The sequence below is a fragment of the Pogoniulus pusillus genome, chromosome 8 (assembly GCF_015220805.1).
Source record: "Pogoniulus pusillus isolate bPogPus1 chromosome 8, bPogPus1.pri, whole genome shotgun sequence".
Lineage (NCBI taxonomy): Eukaryota > Metazoa > Chordata > Aves > Piciformes > Lybiidae > Pogoniulus > Pogoniulus pusillus.
The window spans coordinates 40,548,216-40,560,479 of record NC_087271.1 but is presented as its reverse complement, the minus strand read 5'-3'; the positions used below and the strand labels follow the sequence as shown (position 1 = coordinate 40,560,479).

At 55.9% G+C, this 12,264-nt stretch overlaps 1 protein-coding gene across 6 annotated transcripts in view; it reads right to left on the bottom strand.

Annotated features, from left to right (window-relative positions):
* CACNA1E (calcium voltage-gated channel subunit alpha1 E) overlaps positions 1-12,264 on the bottom strand; it is a 169,703-nt gene that overhangs the window by 27,821 nt on the left and 129,618 nt on the right. For all 6 annotated transcript variants that reach the window (XM_064148192.1, XM_064148189.1, XM_064148188.1 and 3 more), the window contains 9 exons: positions 11,014-11,622; positions 10,638-10,912; positions 9,900-10,059; positions 8,899-9,028; positions 8,296-8,355; positions 7,887-7,993; positions 3,132-3,143; positions 1,420-1,516; positions 122-282 (listed from right to left, as the gene is read on the bottom strand). In XM_064148192.1, coding sequence (XP_064004262.1) covers positions 122-282; positions 1,420-1,516; positions 3,132-3,143; positions 7,887-7,993; positions 8,296-8,355; positions 8,899-9,028; positions 9,900-10,059; positions 10,638-10,912; positions 11,014-11,622 — 1,611 coding nt within the window. The remainder of the gene's footprint in view (positions 1-121; positions 283-1,419; positions 1,517-3,131; positions 3,144-7,886; positions 7,994-8,295; positions 8,356-8,898; positions 9,029-9,899; positions 10,060-10,637; positions 10,913-11,013; positions 11,623-12,264) is intronic.

Genomic DNA, 12,264 nt, shown 5'->3' with positions numbered 1-12,264 from the left:
GAGGCTATGGCCAAGAGCTAGTCGTGAGCAAGGACCTGGGAACCCAAAGATGTCATTACCCAAGCACCCTGCCTTTGCCAGAGGTGTCAGCAGCATTGGACCTACTGAACAGGGCACCTACATGCAGTCCTTCTCTGTGTCCTTAGAGCTGTCAGTGCAGTAGAAAAACTTCCCCTTGAAGAGCTGGACAGCAATGACAGCAAAAATGAACATGAAGAGCTTGTAAACAATGAGGATGTTGAAGACATTCTTGAGGGAGGTCACCACGCAGTCGAAAACAGCCTGCAGGAGAGGGCATAGCTCACCATGGGGAACCAACGGCTTCGGCAGAGAGCAAGATCAAAAGCTTCCTCAAGACTGCTATTGAGAGACAGAAGGACATTTCCTACTCCTGGGGTGGGCAGGAGGGAAGACCTGGGCCTTCTCTCCAGCAAAGGGCTGATGAGTGAGTTTAACACCCGGAGTACCTCCCTGCAGGCACAGGGACACAAGCAGCCCCCGAGACAGCAGCAGGGATGGATATTTATATCCTCCAATGTTCTCCACAACCAGGTCAGCAGATAGGGGACAGCCCCAGTGATGCAATTAGCAGCGCTCAGGACTCTCAGTAAACACTTCTTTGTTTCACATCACCCCAAGTAACGAGGCAGAGCAAATTTCCTCTGCCCCCAGCAGCAGCACATCCCGGGCTGTGCTCTCGGCTCTCTTTCTCACAGCACTTTAAGGAGGAGAGCAATGTCCTTATTCCTACTTTGTGGTGAAGACAGAGGTGTTTAGAAATGAACCAGCACAGGCTAATCCATCCACTGACTGGAAAAGAGAGGCGGAGTCAAAACTCACATCTCTGAAGTACACCCTGGGTGCTATCCATCAGCCCCAAATCACCTTGTGCAAGAGTCTCAGGGATTCCTCAGTTTCTCACTCCTTTCTGGCTCTATATCCCCTTGGCTAAGGTGGGAAATCCATAATCCTGCCTGTGCTGCCTACATAATCCCTCTATTCAGGTGGGAAATCCTGCTCTGCTGTAGCACCATGACAGCACAGCACACAAAATCCTGTTGTTTGCAGGCTGCTCTGGTGGGAAAGATAATGAACTTTGTAAAGAGATTTGAGCTGTTCCAAACCAGGGGAGTTTATTTCATCAGGAGAGCATCTGGGCTTTGCTGCCTTCTGTCCGCTCCAGACTCACTTCCCTGGAAGGGGAACCAGCTCTGACACCTCGCAGGGCTCCAGGCTTGCTTGCAATAACATCCAAACGCGAAGCGAGCGGAAGGATGCTGCTGGCAAACAGGGCCCCCACACCACAGCCAACGCTTCGGGGGCTCTTTTCTCCTCTCTCACAAGCAAACGGACGCATGTGGACCCCGCACCCACCACCCCTGCTGGAGAAGACGGAGGGCAGGAGGTGAGGACCATTACCTTCAGCTTGGGCAGGCGTTTGATGGTTTTCAGGGGCCTCAGGACCCGCAGCACACGGAGAGACTTGATGGTCTTGATGTCGCGGCCTTTGTTGGTCCTGCCGCGCCGGAGGGAGGCACAGGGACCGGGAAACGAGAGGGAGACACACAGTGACCTTGCGGGCCTGGGCTCGAAGCTCGGCCGGGCTTCGGCAGCTGGCGACGCCCAGCCCAGCACGCGTGGGCACAGGAGCGGGAGCAGAGGCGCGAACCGGTGCCTGCTGCGCGCTCAGCCAGCCCAGGCAGGCTCCTCCAGCGTGTGCTGCCACGGCAGCAATGGGGACTGAAGCACTGCCGCTCCGCCTCGGCGCTGGCACCTTCCCCCTCAGAGCAGGGCCTGCTCTCAGCTCGGTCTCTTTGCACAAATCCTGCCTCTTAAGGCTTTCTGCCTCCTTCCATCAGTGCTACCCAATGTAGAACCATAGCACAGAACCACTGAATTGTCAGGGCTGGAAGGGACCTCAAGGATCATCCAGCTCCAACCCCCCTGCCATGGGCAGGGACACCTCACACTAGGTCAGGTTGCTCAGAGCCACATCCAGCCTGGCCTTAAAAACCTCCCGGGATGGAGCTTCTACCACCTCCCTGGGCAACCTGTGCCAGTGTCTCAGCCTAGGCCTCCATCTCACACCTCAGCCCTCTCTTCCCTATCCAGCTGCCTCCACCCCAAGCCAGCTGAGGGAGGGAGAAATCAGTATTAGGACTATTTAGAAAAGCAGCAGCAAAAGCCCTCTTGAGCCTCCTTTCATGGCCATGGTGGTTAATCCCTACCACAATGTGAGGGGATTTGTTCCTCATCTTGTAACTAAAGCCCATGGGCTGGATCCAAGGATGGAGCAGACAGGTTCTGGTGAAGGTGGCACAGTTTGTGTCCACCCAGCACCCTGAAAAATCATTAAGGAAATGACTTACAATAACAGATGCTCCAAATTACACAGCTCCTTTGTGAGTGTTAATGCAACAGGGAGCGCAATAATGGGCTTAATCATTATGAGATGTAAACAAACCCACTAATTAATAGTCTTCCCTGGAGCACAGCCCCACAAGTGCATGGGAAGCAACTGCACCAACAGCTCCAGGACCCACCTTACACCTCCCATCTCCTGCTTTGTGCAGTGTCAGGGCCTGGGTAAGCAACTGGGGCACCTGCCTGCAGGCTGGGGCATGCAGCTTGGGGCTGGGGCGAGGCTTTGATGGCAGTGCTCAGTTAGTGCAAGCTGCCCCCAAGGACAGCTCCACTGCACTGCTTTACATTGGCTCGGGAGGGACCTTTTCAGACCCCAGGAAACCTCCTGTGTATTTGTTTGGGCCTCAACGTGGATATGGAATACAGGGCTGGATAACACCAGGAGGAAAGCCTGGCCTTGCTGTGTCTACAGCTGAGACTAAGCTCATCTCAGCCCCGTGAGCTTGGCATGACCCACATCTCATGCCCCTGAAGGGCAGTGCAGACAAAGCCCCCACCGGGGCAGAGCCTTCAGCTCTGTGGTGACACCACTTTCCCCATGGCCTGCTCCCCCCCATGCTTCACACTGTGCCTGCAGCACACTGTGGTCACTAGGAACGCAGATAAGGGTCAGCAGAGGCAGCAGACTGACGGACACTCGCCTGCACCCATCCCCACCCTGCACCCCCCAGATTGGCACCCCAGGGGGACCCAGCTGGCATAGTTACCCCAAAGCATTCCTGTCGGTGATCCAGCCCAGCAGCCACCAAACAGCACCAACAGAGAGAGGGGAAAAGAGAGAAGAGAGGAAGAAGGTAAGAAAATAGTTGGGGTTGCTGCACTGGGACAACTGCAGCCTCTTGGACAGCTGTCTGCCACCCCACACCTGGGTTGAAAGGCATGAGGAGTAGACCATGTTGTGTCCTCCTTGATAAGGCTTACCTCCAGGGAGGAACCCCCCCTGCAAGCTGGGAGCCTCTGTCCTCCCTGATGGTGGTTTTGGGTGGGGGTTGCATTATGAAAACCCTCCTGCAAGAGGAACTGATGGACAGTGGGACAATAGGCAACAGGAGGTGGGGCACACAGAATGGCTTCAGTTGGAAAAGACCTTGCAGGACCATCGAGTCCAACCATCAACCCAACACCACCATGCCCATTAAACCACATCCTGAAGTGCCATGCCCACACATTTCTTGATCACCTCCAGGGATGGTGACTCCATCACCTCCCTGGGCAGCCTGTTCTAGTGCCTGACCACTCTACTCTTCCAGCAAAGACTTTTTTCCTAGTGTCCAACCTAAATCTCCCCTGGCAGAACTTCAGGCCATTTCCTCTCATTCTATCACCTCAACCAAGAGCTGGGAGGGACCTCAAGGCTCAGCCCCAACCAGTCACAGACAGGGGCCTCTGAGGGAACACATCTGCAAGACCACAATAATTCTCATGCCAACAGACTAACTCTGCCAAATCACCTCCAGCAAGAAGTCCACCAGTTGAGAGCCTGAGGCACAGGGTGGGATCTCCTGAAACCCAGCAGGATACCCAAGTGGACGAGCTAAGGTGTTCTGCAAGGCCTCTAGATAAAAGCCTACAAAGTAAATCATTTCTCAAATAGCATAAAAGCAGCTCCAGAGCCTGGGCCTGCCAGTGACTGAGGTGCAAGGTGTGTTGCAAAGGCGGGAGAGTAACTCTGCAGCACACTGGTGATGGGACACCAGACCTCTGTCCCCACCAGCCTCCTACTGGGTTATGTTGCAGGAGACAGAGTCCCCTGATTCCAAACACCAGTGCTGACAGGCACAAGGAGATGCTGCTCAGCAAAGAAAGAGGCACCTCTGCTGGGTACCTCTGGGTGGAGAATCACAGAATTGCTTATGCTGAAAGAGATCTTTAAGATCAAAATGCAACCATCAACCCAGCACTGCCAGATCACCACCAAACCATGCCCCTCAGCACCACATCCACACGGATTTTAAAGACCTCCAGGGATGCAGACTCCACCACCACCCTTAGCAGCCTGTTCTAGGACTTGGGAACTCTTTTGGTGAAGAATTTTTTCCTAATATCCAACCTAAACCTCCCCTGGTGTAACTCAAGGCCATTGTCTCTTGTCCTGCCTCTTGTTACTTGGAAAAATAGGTCAATCCCTACCTGACTCCAACCTCCTTTCAGAGAGCTGTAGTGAGCAAGGACTCTCCTTAGCCTTCTTTAGTCCAGGCTAAACAACCCCACTTCCCTCAGCTGCTCCTCATAAAACTGCTCTCCAGACCCTTTAGCAGCTTCAGTGCCCTTCTTTGGGCTACTCATAGAATCAACCAGGTTGGAAGACACCTTCAAGCTCATTTGGTCCAACCTATCACCCAGCCCTGTCCAATTAACTAGACCATGGCACTAAGTGCCTCATCCAGTCTTCTCTTACTCCTTTTGCTCACCAGGTAAGACAACAAGGGCTACACACTGACTACTCAACCTTTCCACCACTCAGCCTATCCAGCTGCTGCAAGCCCATGGGTGCTGGCATCTTCCCTTCTTGGCAATGCCTCCTCAGAATGTGCCACAGGAGGCCAAAGCAAGCAGGACCTTTAATGATGGTTCTGGTTCTTTCAGCTAATTCGATTGGAACTCTTGGGAGGTTTGCAGATGTGCATCAGGCTTATTTCAGCTGCACATGCACTGACACTGTTGCTTTCCACATGGAGAGCCTCAGATGGGCCCAGACAGCCTCTCACTTGGGATGGATGGGCTCCAATAGCACAGTGGACAAGCTGCCATGGCACACAAGGAGATGGCTTTATGGGTGGCCACTCACTCACTGATGATTTGGATGCAGTACCAACAGCCCAGCAAGACGGTGGTGGCACTGCTGGACTAGGTCAAAGACCTCCTGTGCCCGCAGCTAGCCAGGAACCCCATGGGAAAGCTGAACCATACAGTGGGGGTAAAAGGGATGGAGAACTCAAACAGCACAACATGTCCCAGCACTTCTTCAACCAGGAAGGGCTGGAGCTGGTCACCATCCATTCTCACCCACATAATCACCACAACCACTCTGTGAGCACCACTTTGTCCACCCAATGCCATGGAGATGAGGAAGGAGAGACGGAGGACTTGTTCACCCCAGCCCCACATCAAAGAGCTCATGGAGGGAAAAGAAAAGGAGAGGAATACAGACATCACCACCAGAGTTCTCCTCTTGAGCTCAGGATGGAGGAAGGGTGGGTGACAGGTTGGGACACGTGTGGCTGTCAAACATCCCCAGAGCTGCATCAGCAATGGGCTGCACAGGGAGAGGCAGGTGTCCTTATGACTGCTTTATAATGTATAAACCCACTGGAAATCACTGTGGTCCCCTCGATCCCCTCACCTCTGACACCACGGGATCGTCTGGCCCAGCAGGAGCCGCTGTCAGACAAGAGGAAGAGGGCCAGTCCTGCAGGGCTACAGCACAGAGAACCTGAGGTGGGACCAGTCCTGCAGGGCTACAGCACAGAGAACCTGAGGTGGGACCAGTCCTGCAGGGCTACAGCACAGAGAACCTGAGGTGGGACCAGTCCTGCAGGGCTACAGCACAGAGAACCTGAGGTGGGACCAGTCCTGCAGGGCTACAGCACAGAGAACCTGCGGTGGCTCAGTCTCTAGCCAGCTATGGCTGCAGGAGTGGGCAGGAGACACAAATGCTTGCTGCAAACAGACGTGGAAATGCAAAGGTCCTTTCCATGGGAGGGGGTCTGGTGCTGTGGCTGAAGGGGGTGCTCATCCTTGAGAATTCAGCTGCCTCATGCTCAGAGGGACCTGCCCTTCCTTCAGGAGGCTGGATGGAAGCAGGCAGGTGGCAAACAGGACTGGAAGGGGCACTGCAGCTTCCCTTCATGCTTAGCAGTAGCAGGCAGGGGCCCTGCTAGCTCCAGGGACCATCCCAAGCACTGTGTCACCTTTGTGGGGTGAAGGCAAGGGGACAGTAAGCACCGATTATGGTAGTTAGTGGTGGTGAGGACACTCATCCACCCAGGAGCAAGCTGAGCCATCAACCTATGCTCATTCAGCCACCAAAAAGCCACAAGAGATGCTTTGGAAGGAAAATCCTCTGTCTTCCTAAAGCCCCCCAAACCACCCAGCACATCTTCAGGCTGCTGATGCCCTTGACCCCCGACAAGACATGCTCTGAGTGGCTGCCCTGGCAGAGGGGAGATCAGCCAGACCCTGGAGATGCTCAGTCCATCCTTGTGGTGGCCTACTGGGTGCTTAGAGCCAGCAGGACCTGCCTCACGCTGGTCTATGGCCAACCCCCAGCCCTGCCCAGGGGCTAGTTCATCCCTGTGCCGAGCAAGCTGAATTCTCCTGTGCTCTTCCCGAGGAGAGAGCAGCAGCTGCAAGCACTGGGCGAGGAAGGGGTGAGGAGGGTGAGGAAGGCAAAAGCAATGAGACAGAGAGGGTGCAAGTGGAAGGAGTTGCCACCCGGCCTGGGGTCGATGGGAGGGATGGATTATGGGCTGTAATCCATCAAGTGGCCTCGGGGCTCAGACCCAGCCACCCCAAGAGCCTCGCACAGTACCTGGACAAGGAGAGGGCTCCAGTCTGCGTGGCTGCCAGGCCCTCCCTTCTCACCGGCACTAACGCCACTGCCGCCAGTGACAAAGGCACAAAGAGAGAACAACAGTGTGACAAAGGAGTGCAACCCTCTCTTCTCTCTTTCCACAGGCACCAACGGGGCATCACGGCCCTGGGAACCAGGGGATGCCCCTCGCCCATGAGGGTCAGCACCCACTCTCTGGGTACCAGCACCTCCCGCCCTGTTCTCACACTGCACCACCTGACCTGGCTGGCTGCACGGAGTAGGGCAGAGGGACATTGAAGCTCATCCCCACATGCCATGGGCACCACAGACATCAAGCCTCTCTGTGCAGGAGGCCCCGCAGGTGCCCCAAGCTCAGTACCAGTACCCAGCTGCCAGGCGGTGCTCAGCGGGGCCATGCTGCACAGCAACCATGCGGCGCCCTGCAAGCCTGCCACCTGCATCCACATCTCTGCAGGGCTCCGGGGCAACACTTCGGCCTTGAAGCAGAGGAAGAGCCACCTGGCAGGGGTATCATTTCCAGCACTAACACGTTCAGAGGGCAGGTCCACCCCTGGCAGAGTGCTGCCATCGCTGTCTCTGTGAGCCCCAGAAAGTAACTCCAGCCCTGCCACCTTTTCCCCCCTCTCTGACAGTTTCTTCTGTCCTCTTTCACAACTACTTCCACCAACCTCCTCCTAGCGTCTCCTGCTGGCCTTGCCTTGCTCCTGCCTGCTTGCTCACCAGCACTTGTGAAACAAGGAGGAACACACCCCTGCAGCAGCCAGACACTGCTGTCAGAAGCCATCCCAGAAGCAGAGCAGAGAAATCCGAGAACTGATCAGGGTGTAGTAGCCATAACACAGAGTGGCCTCCTCCTCCCACCCCAGCCACAAGAAGGTGAAGAGCTGACAAGGATGATGGCACTTACGCCAAGGCAAAAGCCACCAGCGCTCCCACCACCACGATGAAATCCAGGATGTTCCAGAGGTCTCGAAAGTAGGAGCCATCCTGCAGGATCAAGCCCTGATCGATCATCTGCAGGGGGGGGAGTGGAAAAACACAGAGAATCAGCTCAGCCATCAAGTTGGAGCAGCTGCAGGCTGGGGAGTGGAAGGATCTGGCCCTGAACCCTGGCTATGAATCTGGGAGCGCCTTATTTTTGGGAGCCTGGAGAGCAGTAAAAGCAGCACTGATCATTTCCAACTCCTGCTGCTAAGAACCAAGTTTAAAAGTCTTCATCATCCAAATTTAGGACCAGAACCAAAAGACCAGAGCTGTCTCCTGTGTGGGTGCAGAACACAGCATCCCCAGTGAAGCCACCTCAGAAGGTCTCTTACCTTGATAACCATCTCAAACGTGAAGACGCCAGTGAAGACGTAGTCAAAATATCTCAGGACCTGCAGAGAGAGGGCACAGAAGCTCTGCAGCAGCTGCCATCAAGTGAGCTCACTGGTGCCCATTCAGACCCCATTACCACCCTGCACTGGGACTTGCCTGGCTCAGGGGCAGATGAGAGAATCAGTTTGCTTGCCCCAAATCCAGTCTGTTCCCAAAGGCTTGGGGACACCCATACTGTGTTGCAAGAGAGACCATTTCCCATGCACAATGCAAGCAGCTCTGAAATCATGCTGCAAGCTGGAATCCTACTTCCCCATACCAGCCACTGTGCAGACCAGAATCTCCCCAGTTTAAGCTACTTTACCCTTGAGAAGTCACCCTGGTCTGCTCCCCAGCTCTAAAACCTGCATGGGGGAGGCTTGGAGCAACATCCTGGGTTTATCGAGGAAGGTGATGGGGAGAAGTCAGAGCCCACGGCAGAGCACAGGCACTGCCACCCAACCGCACTGACCCATCACCTCTGTGCCCCCTGCCACGGAAGCTAAAACCCTACAGGACCCTCTGCATGCTGCCCGGGGGAAGCAGGGGAGGCTTTCAATCACTTTGTTGCGGTCGGAGTTGGTGAGGACGGGATCCTCAGCCGCGAGGGCGATGCTGCTGGCGGCGATCACCAGGAGGATGCACATCTCGAAGTAGCGCAGGTTCACGATGTAGTGGCAAGCCCTCCGCACCCTGCCAGGAGACAACAGCCCACACCCCGACCTCTGAGTGCCAGCCATGGCCCACCGTGCAAAACCCACCCCACGCCACCAGCTCCCAGGGCAGACAGATAGGCAGCAAAGTCTGAGGAGCAAGACGAGAGAGCTGGAAGGGTGGCTTGGGCTTGCTGATCACTTTGGCTCAGCTGTCCCAGCCCACAAGACACCCCACAGCCAACCAAGGGGAGTCCCTGAGAAACCGAGGTGCTAATTCTTCTGGCCTGCTGGAGCTGGATGAGAGCTAAGAGGGAGCAGAAAAATGTAACAGACAACGAATAAAAAATCCAAGCTGGCAATCAGCAGTCAAAACTGCGAGCGTGGCTGAAACAGAGGCCAAGCACTGCCAGGGCTTGGGGCACACTGCAGCTGCTTGTCTGGCCTTATTCAGGCCCCTTCCCAAGGGGACTCCCCTTCTGCAGTCGTGTCTAGGACTTCCCTAAGAAGGATTCTATAGAGGAAACCTTCTCACTCTCTACAACTATCTGAAGGGAAGTTGCAAGGAGGTGGGGTTCGGTCTCTTCTCCCAAGTAACAAGCAATGGAACAAGAGGAAATGGCCTCAGGTTGTGCCAGGGGAGGTTTGGGTTGGGCATTAAGAACAATTTCTTCACACAAAGGGTTGCCAAGCCCAGGAACAGGCTGTCCAGGGAAGCAGAGGAGTACCCATTCCTGGAGGGATTTAGAAGCCAGGTAGATTTGCTGCCAAGGGACGAGGTTGTGTAGTAACCTGGCAGCACCGAGCTAACAGCTGGACTTGACCTTGCAGTCTCTCCCAAGCAAAAAGGTTCTGATCCCCCTCGCAGCCCTCCCCAGCCCTCAGCTCCTACAGTCCAAAAACCATCTCACGGGTTGGTGGTGCTGAAGATGAACATGGAGCTGTGCGGCACCATCGCCTTGCCCGTCTCACTCTTCTCCTTCTTCCGCTTCTTCTTCTCCATCTCCTCCTCATCCTCCTTGGTCTCGGCCTCCTTCAAGGGGCTGGCTTCACCATCTGTCTTGTTGCTAACTGCAGGAAAGCGAGAGCCTTGCCTGGTCTTGCACCCAGACAGCACCTACCGTGTGGTCACATTCAACCTCCCCTGGGTTTCAGCTTCGCCTCCTCACCTCATTATGGAGAGGCAAGACACAAGCTGCTGAGATGAGCAGACTAGAAGGGGTTTTAACCAGGCCAGCTTCTGTGGTGCTGTTTAGCTGACAACACCGTTTAAAGCTGCTCACCTTGCCAGCATGGAGGCTGTTAGGGGGGTTGAGCAGCAGTAAACAGAGCAGAGGCTGTGGATGTGTTAGGAGAAACAGGGAATGCAGATGTTTTCCCTGGGGCAGAGAGGAAGGAGGGATCAGGCAAAGGGGCAGATGGGAAGAAGATGAGAAAGGGAGAACCTCCCCACAAGTCAGTGACACGTCAGCACTGCATTGGGCCTCCCCTGAAAAACTGGGATGCTGGAGAGATGCACTGGGGGAAGCAGCAAGGAAAGCCCCCAGTTTGCTGGACATGGATGGAAAAAGCCATGCAAAAAGCTTTCCATCCCTGCAGGGTCCCTGAGGGCCAGGAGAGGGGCTCAGGAAAGAGAGATGGGTCCTCACTCTGTACCACAGCGGAGTCGTGGACATCGATCGTGATGGTGGTGCTCTCCGTGGCCTTCTCGGTGTTGGGGGTGACGGAGGAGAGGTCAGGCTCGCTGCGGCTGACCGTGCGGCTGGCCTCCAGCAGCGCTTGCTCGCTCGTGTCTGGGCTGCTGCAGTCCTGCTCCATCAGGCTGTCAGGCTTGCTTCGCTGGGGCTCAGGTGCTGCTTGTGAAGGGCTCCCTTCTTTGGTGGTCCTGACCAGTTCGACATCACCTGCAGGGATCCCATTTGTCCTGCAGGGAGGATATGGGGGGGGAGAAAAAGAGATGCCAGGAGATCAGCAGAGAGGAGAAGAAGCGGTGGGAACTGCAAGATGCCCTCTTTGGGTACCAACCTGACAGGCTCCCCGCTTGCCTCTGGATCCCTCTGAATCAGTGCCTCTGTTGCAGCCGTGTCCCCGTGGCGGTCCCCATCCTGTACCCCCTCCATGGGGCTGGTCTCCTCCAGACCCATCTCCTGGCTGGCTGAGCGGCTCCCCAGGGCACTGGCTGGCTCCTTCCCCTCCATCCGGGCTCTGCGGTGCCGGCTGCGTCGCTGGCTCTGCCTCATCCTGGCTCTGTCCTCGATGCCACCTCCTGCCCCATCTTGCTCACCCGACTCACAGTTCCCATGGCACGACCTCTGGTGCCAAGAGTCCTTGTCTCGCTTGATGCGGGGTGAGGGGCTCCTCCTGTCTTCACCCCCACTGGGGTTGGCTCCAGGTGCTGGCTGCTCGAGTCCCTCAGTGGGTGGCCGCTCGCTCTTGCTGCCCTGCTCCTCGGCACACTTCTCAAGGGTGACGCCATCCCCCGGTCTCTTCCTGCGGAAGATGCTGGCGTGGGGGTTGATGAGGGGTGGCTCGTCCTTGTTGATGCCCTCCTGGCTGGACATCTGCATGTGCCGGCGCAGCTGGCTGGTGCGCTGCTCCCACACCGACATGTGGTGCCGACGGCGACGCTCCCGCCTGCCACGGGAGACAGCAAGGTGTTGGCATCCTAGCTAACCCCCTGGTGAAGATCCCACCCTGGATTTAATTTGGGAATCCCAGGAAGAAAGAAATGCCATCCCCAGGACTACGGGCTGGGCTCCTGCTTTGTCCCCAAGGCTCACTCCAGTGCTGGCAGCTGTACCTCTAGCCCTTCAGAGGACATCAGGGTGAGGAAGGACAGTCCCAGCAGCCTCACAGCTGCCCTGAACCTTGCAGGCAGCATGCCCAGCTTAATGAGAGTAGCCAGCCAGCACCCCAGCTTGCCCTGTTCTGGTCAGGGAGTGACCATCTTGCATAGTTGCCTGGGGACCTTCTTAAATGCAGGCAATGCCCTCTTGCTGCAGCCAGGGATCCCTCCTTGGACTGGGCATGTTTCACAACACCAGCTCCTCGGAGCCAGGCTCCTCTTTGGAGCACTGCTACCCTAATGGTACAAATGACAGTGATGAAGACTCTTGACAGCAGAGCCAGCCTGATAGCAAGAGTGGCAGTCCTGATGGGATGGGGACAGTGAGTAAGAGAGGAAAAGATGCCAGGTCTGAGACCTGCCTTTATCAATGGCAGAGGGCACTTCAAGACATGTGGCCAGAGAAGGCCAGAAAAATGACCAGAGGGCTA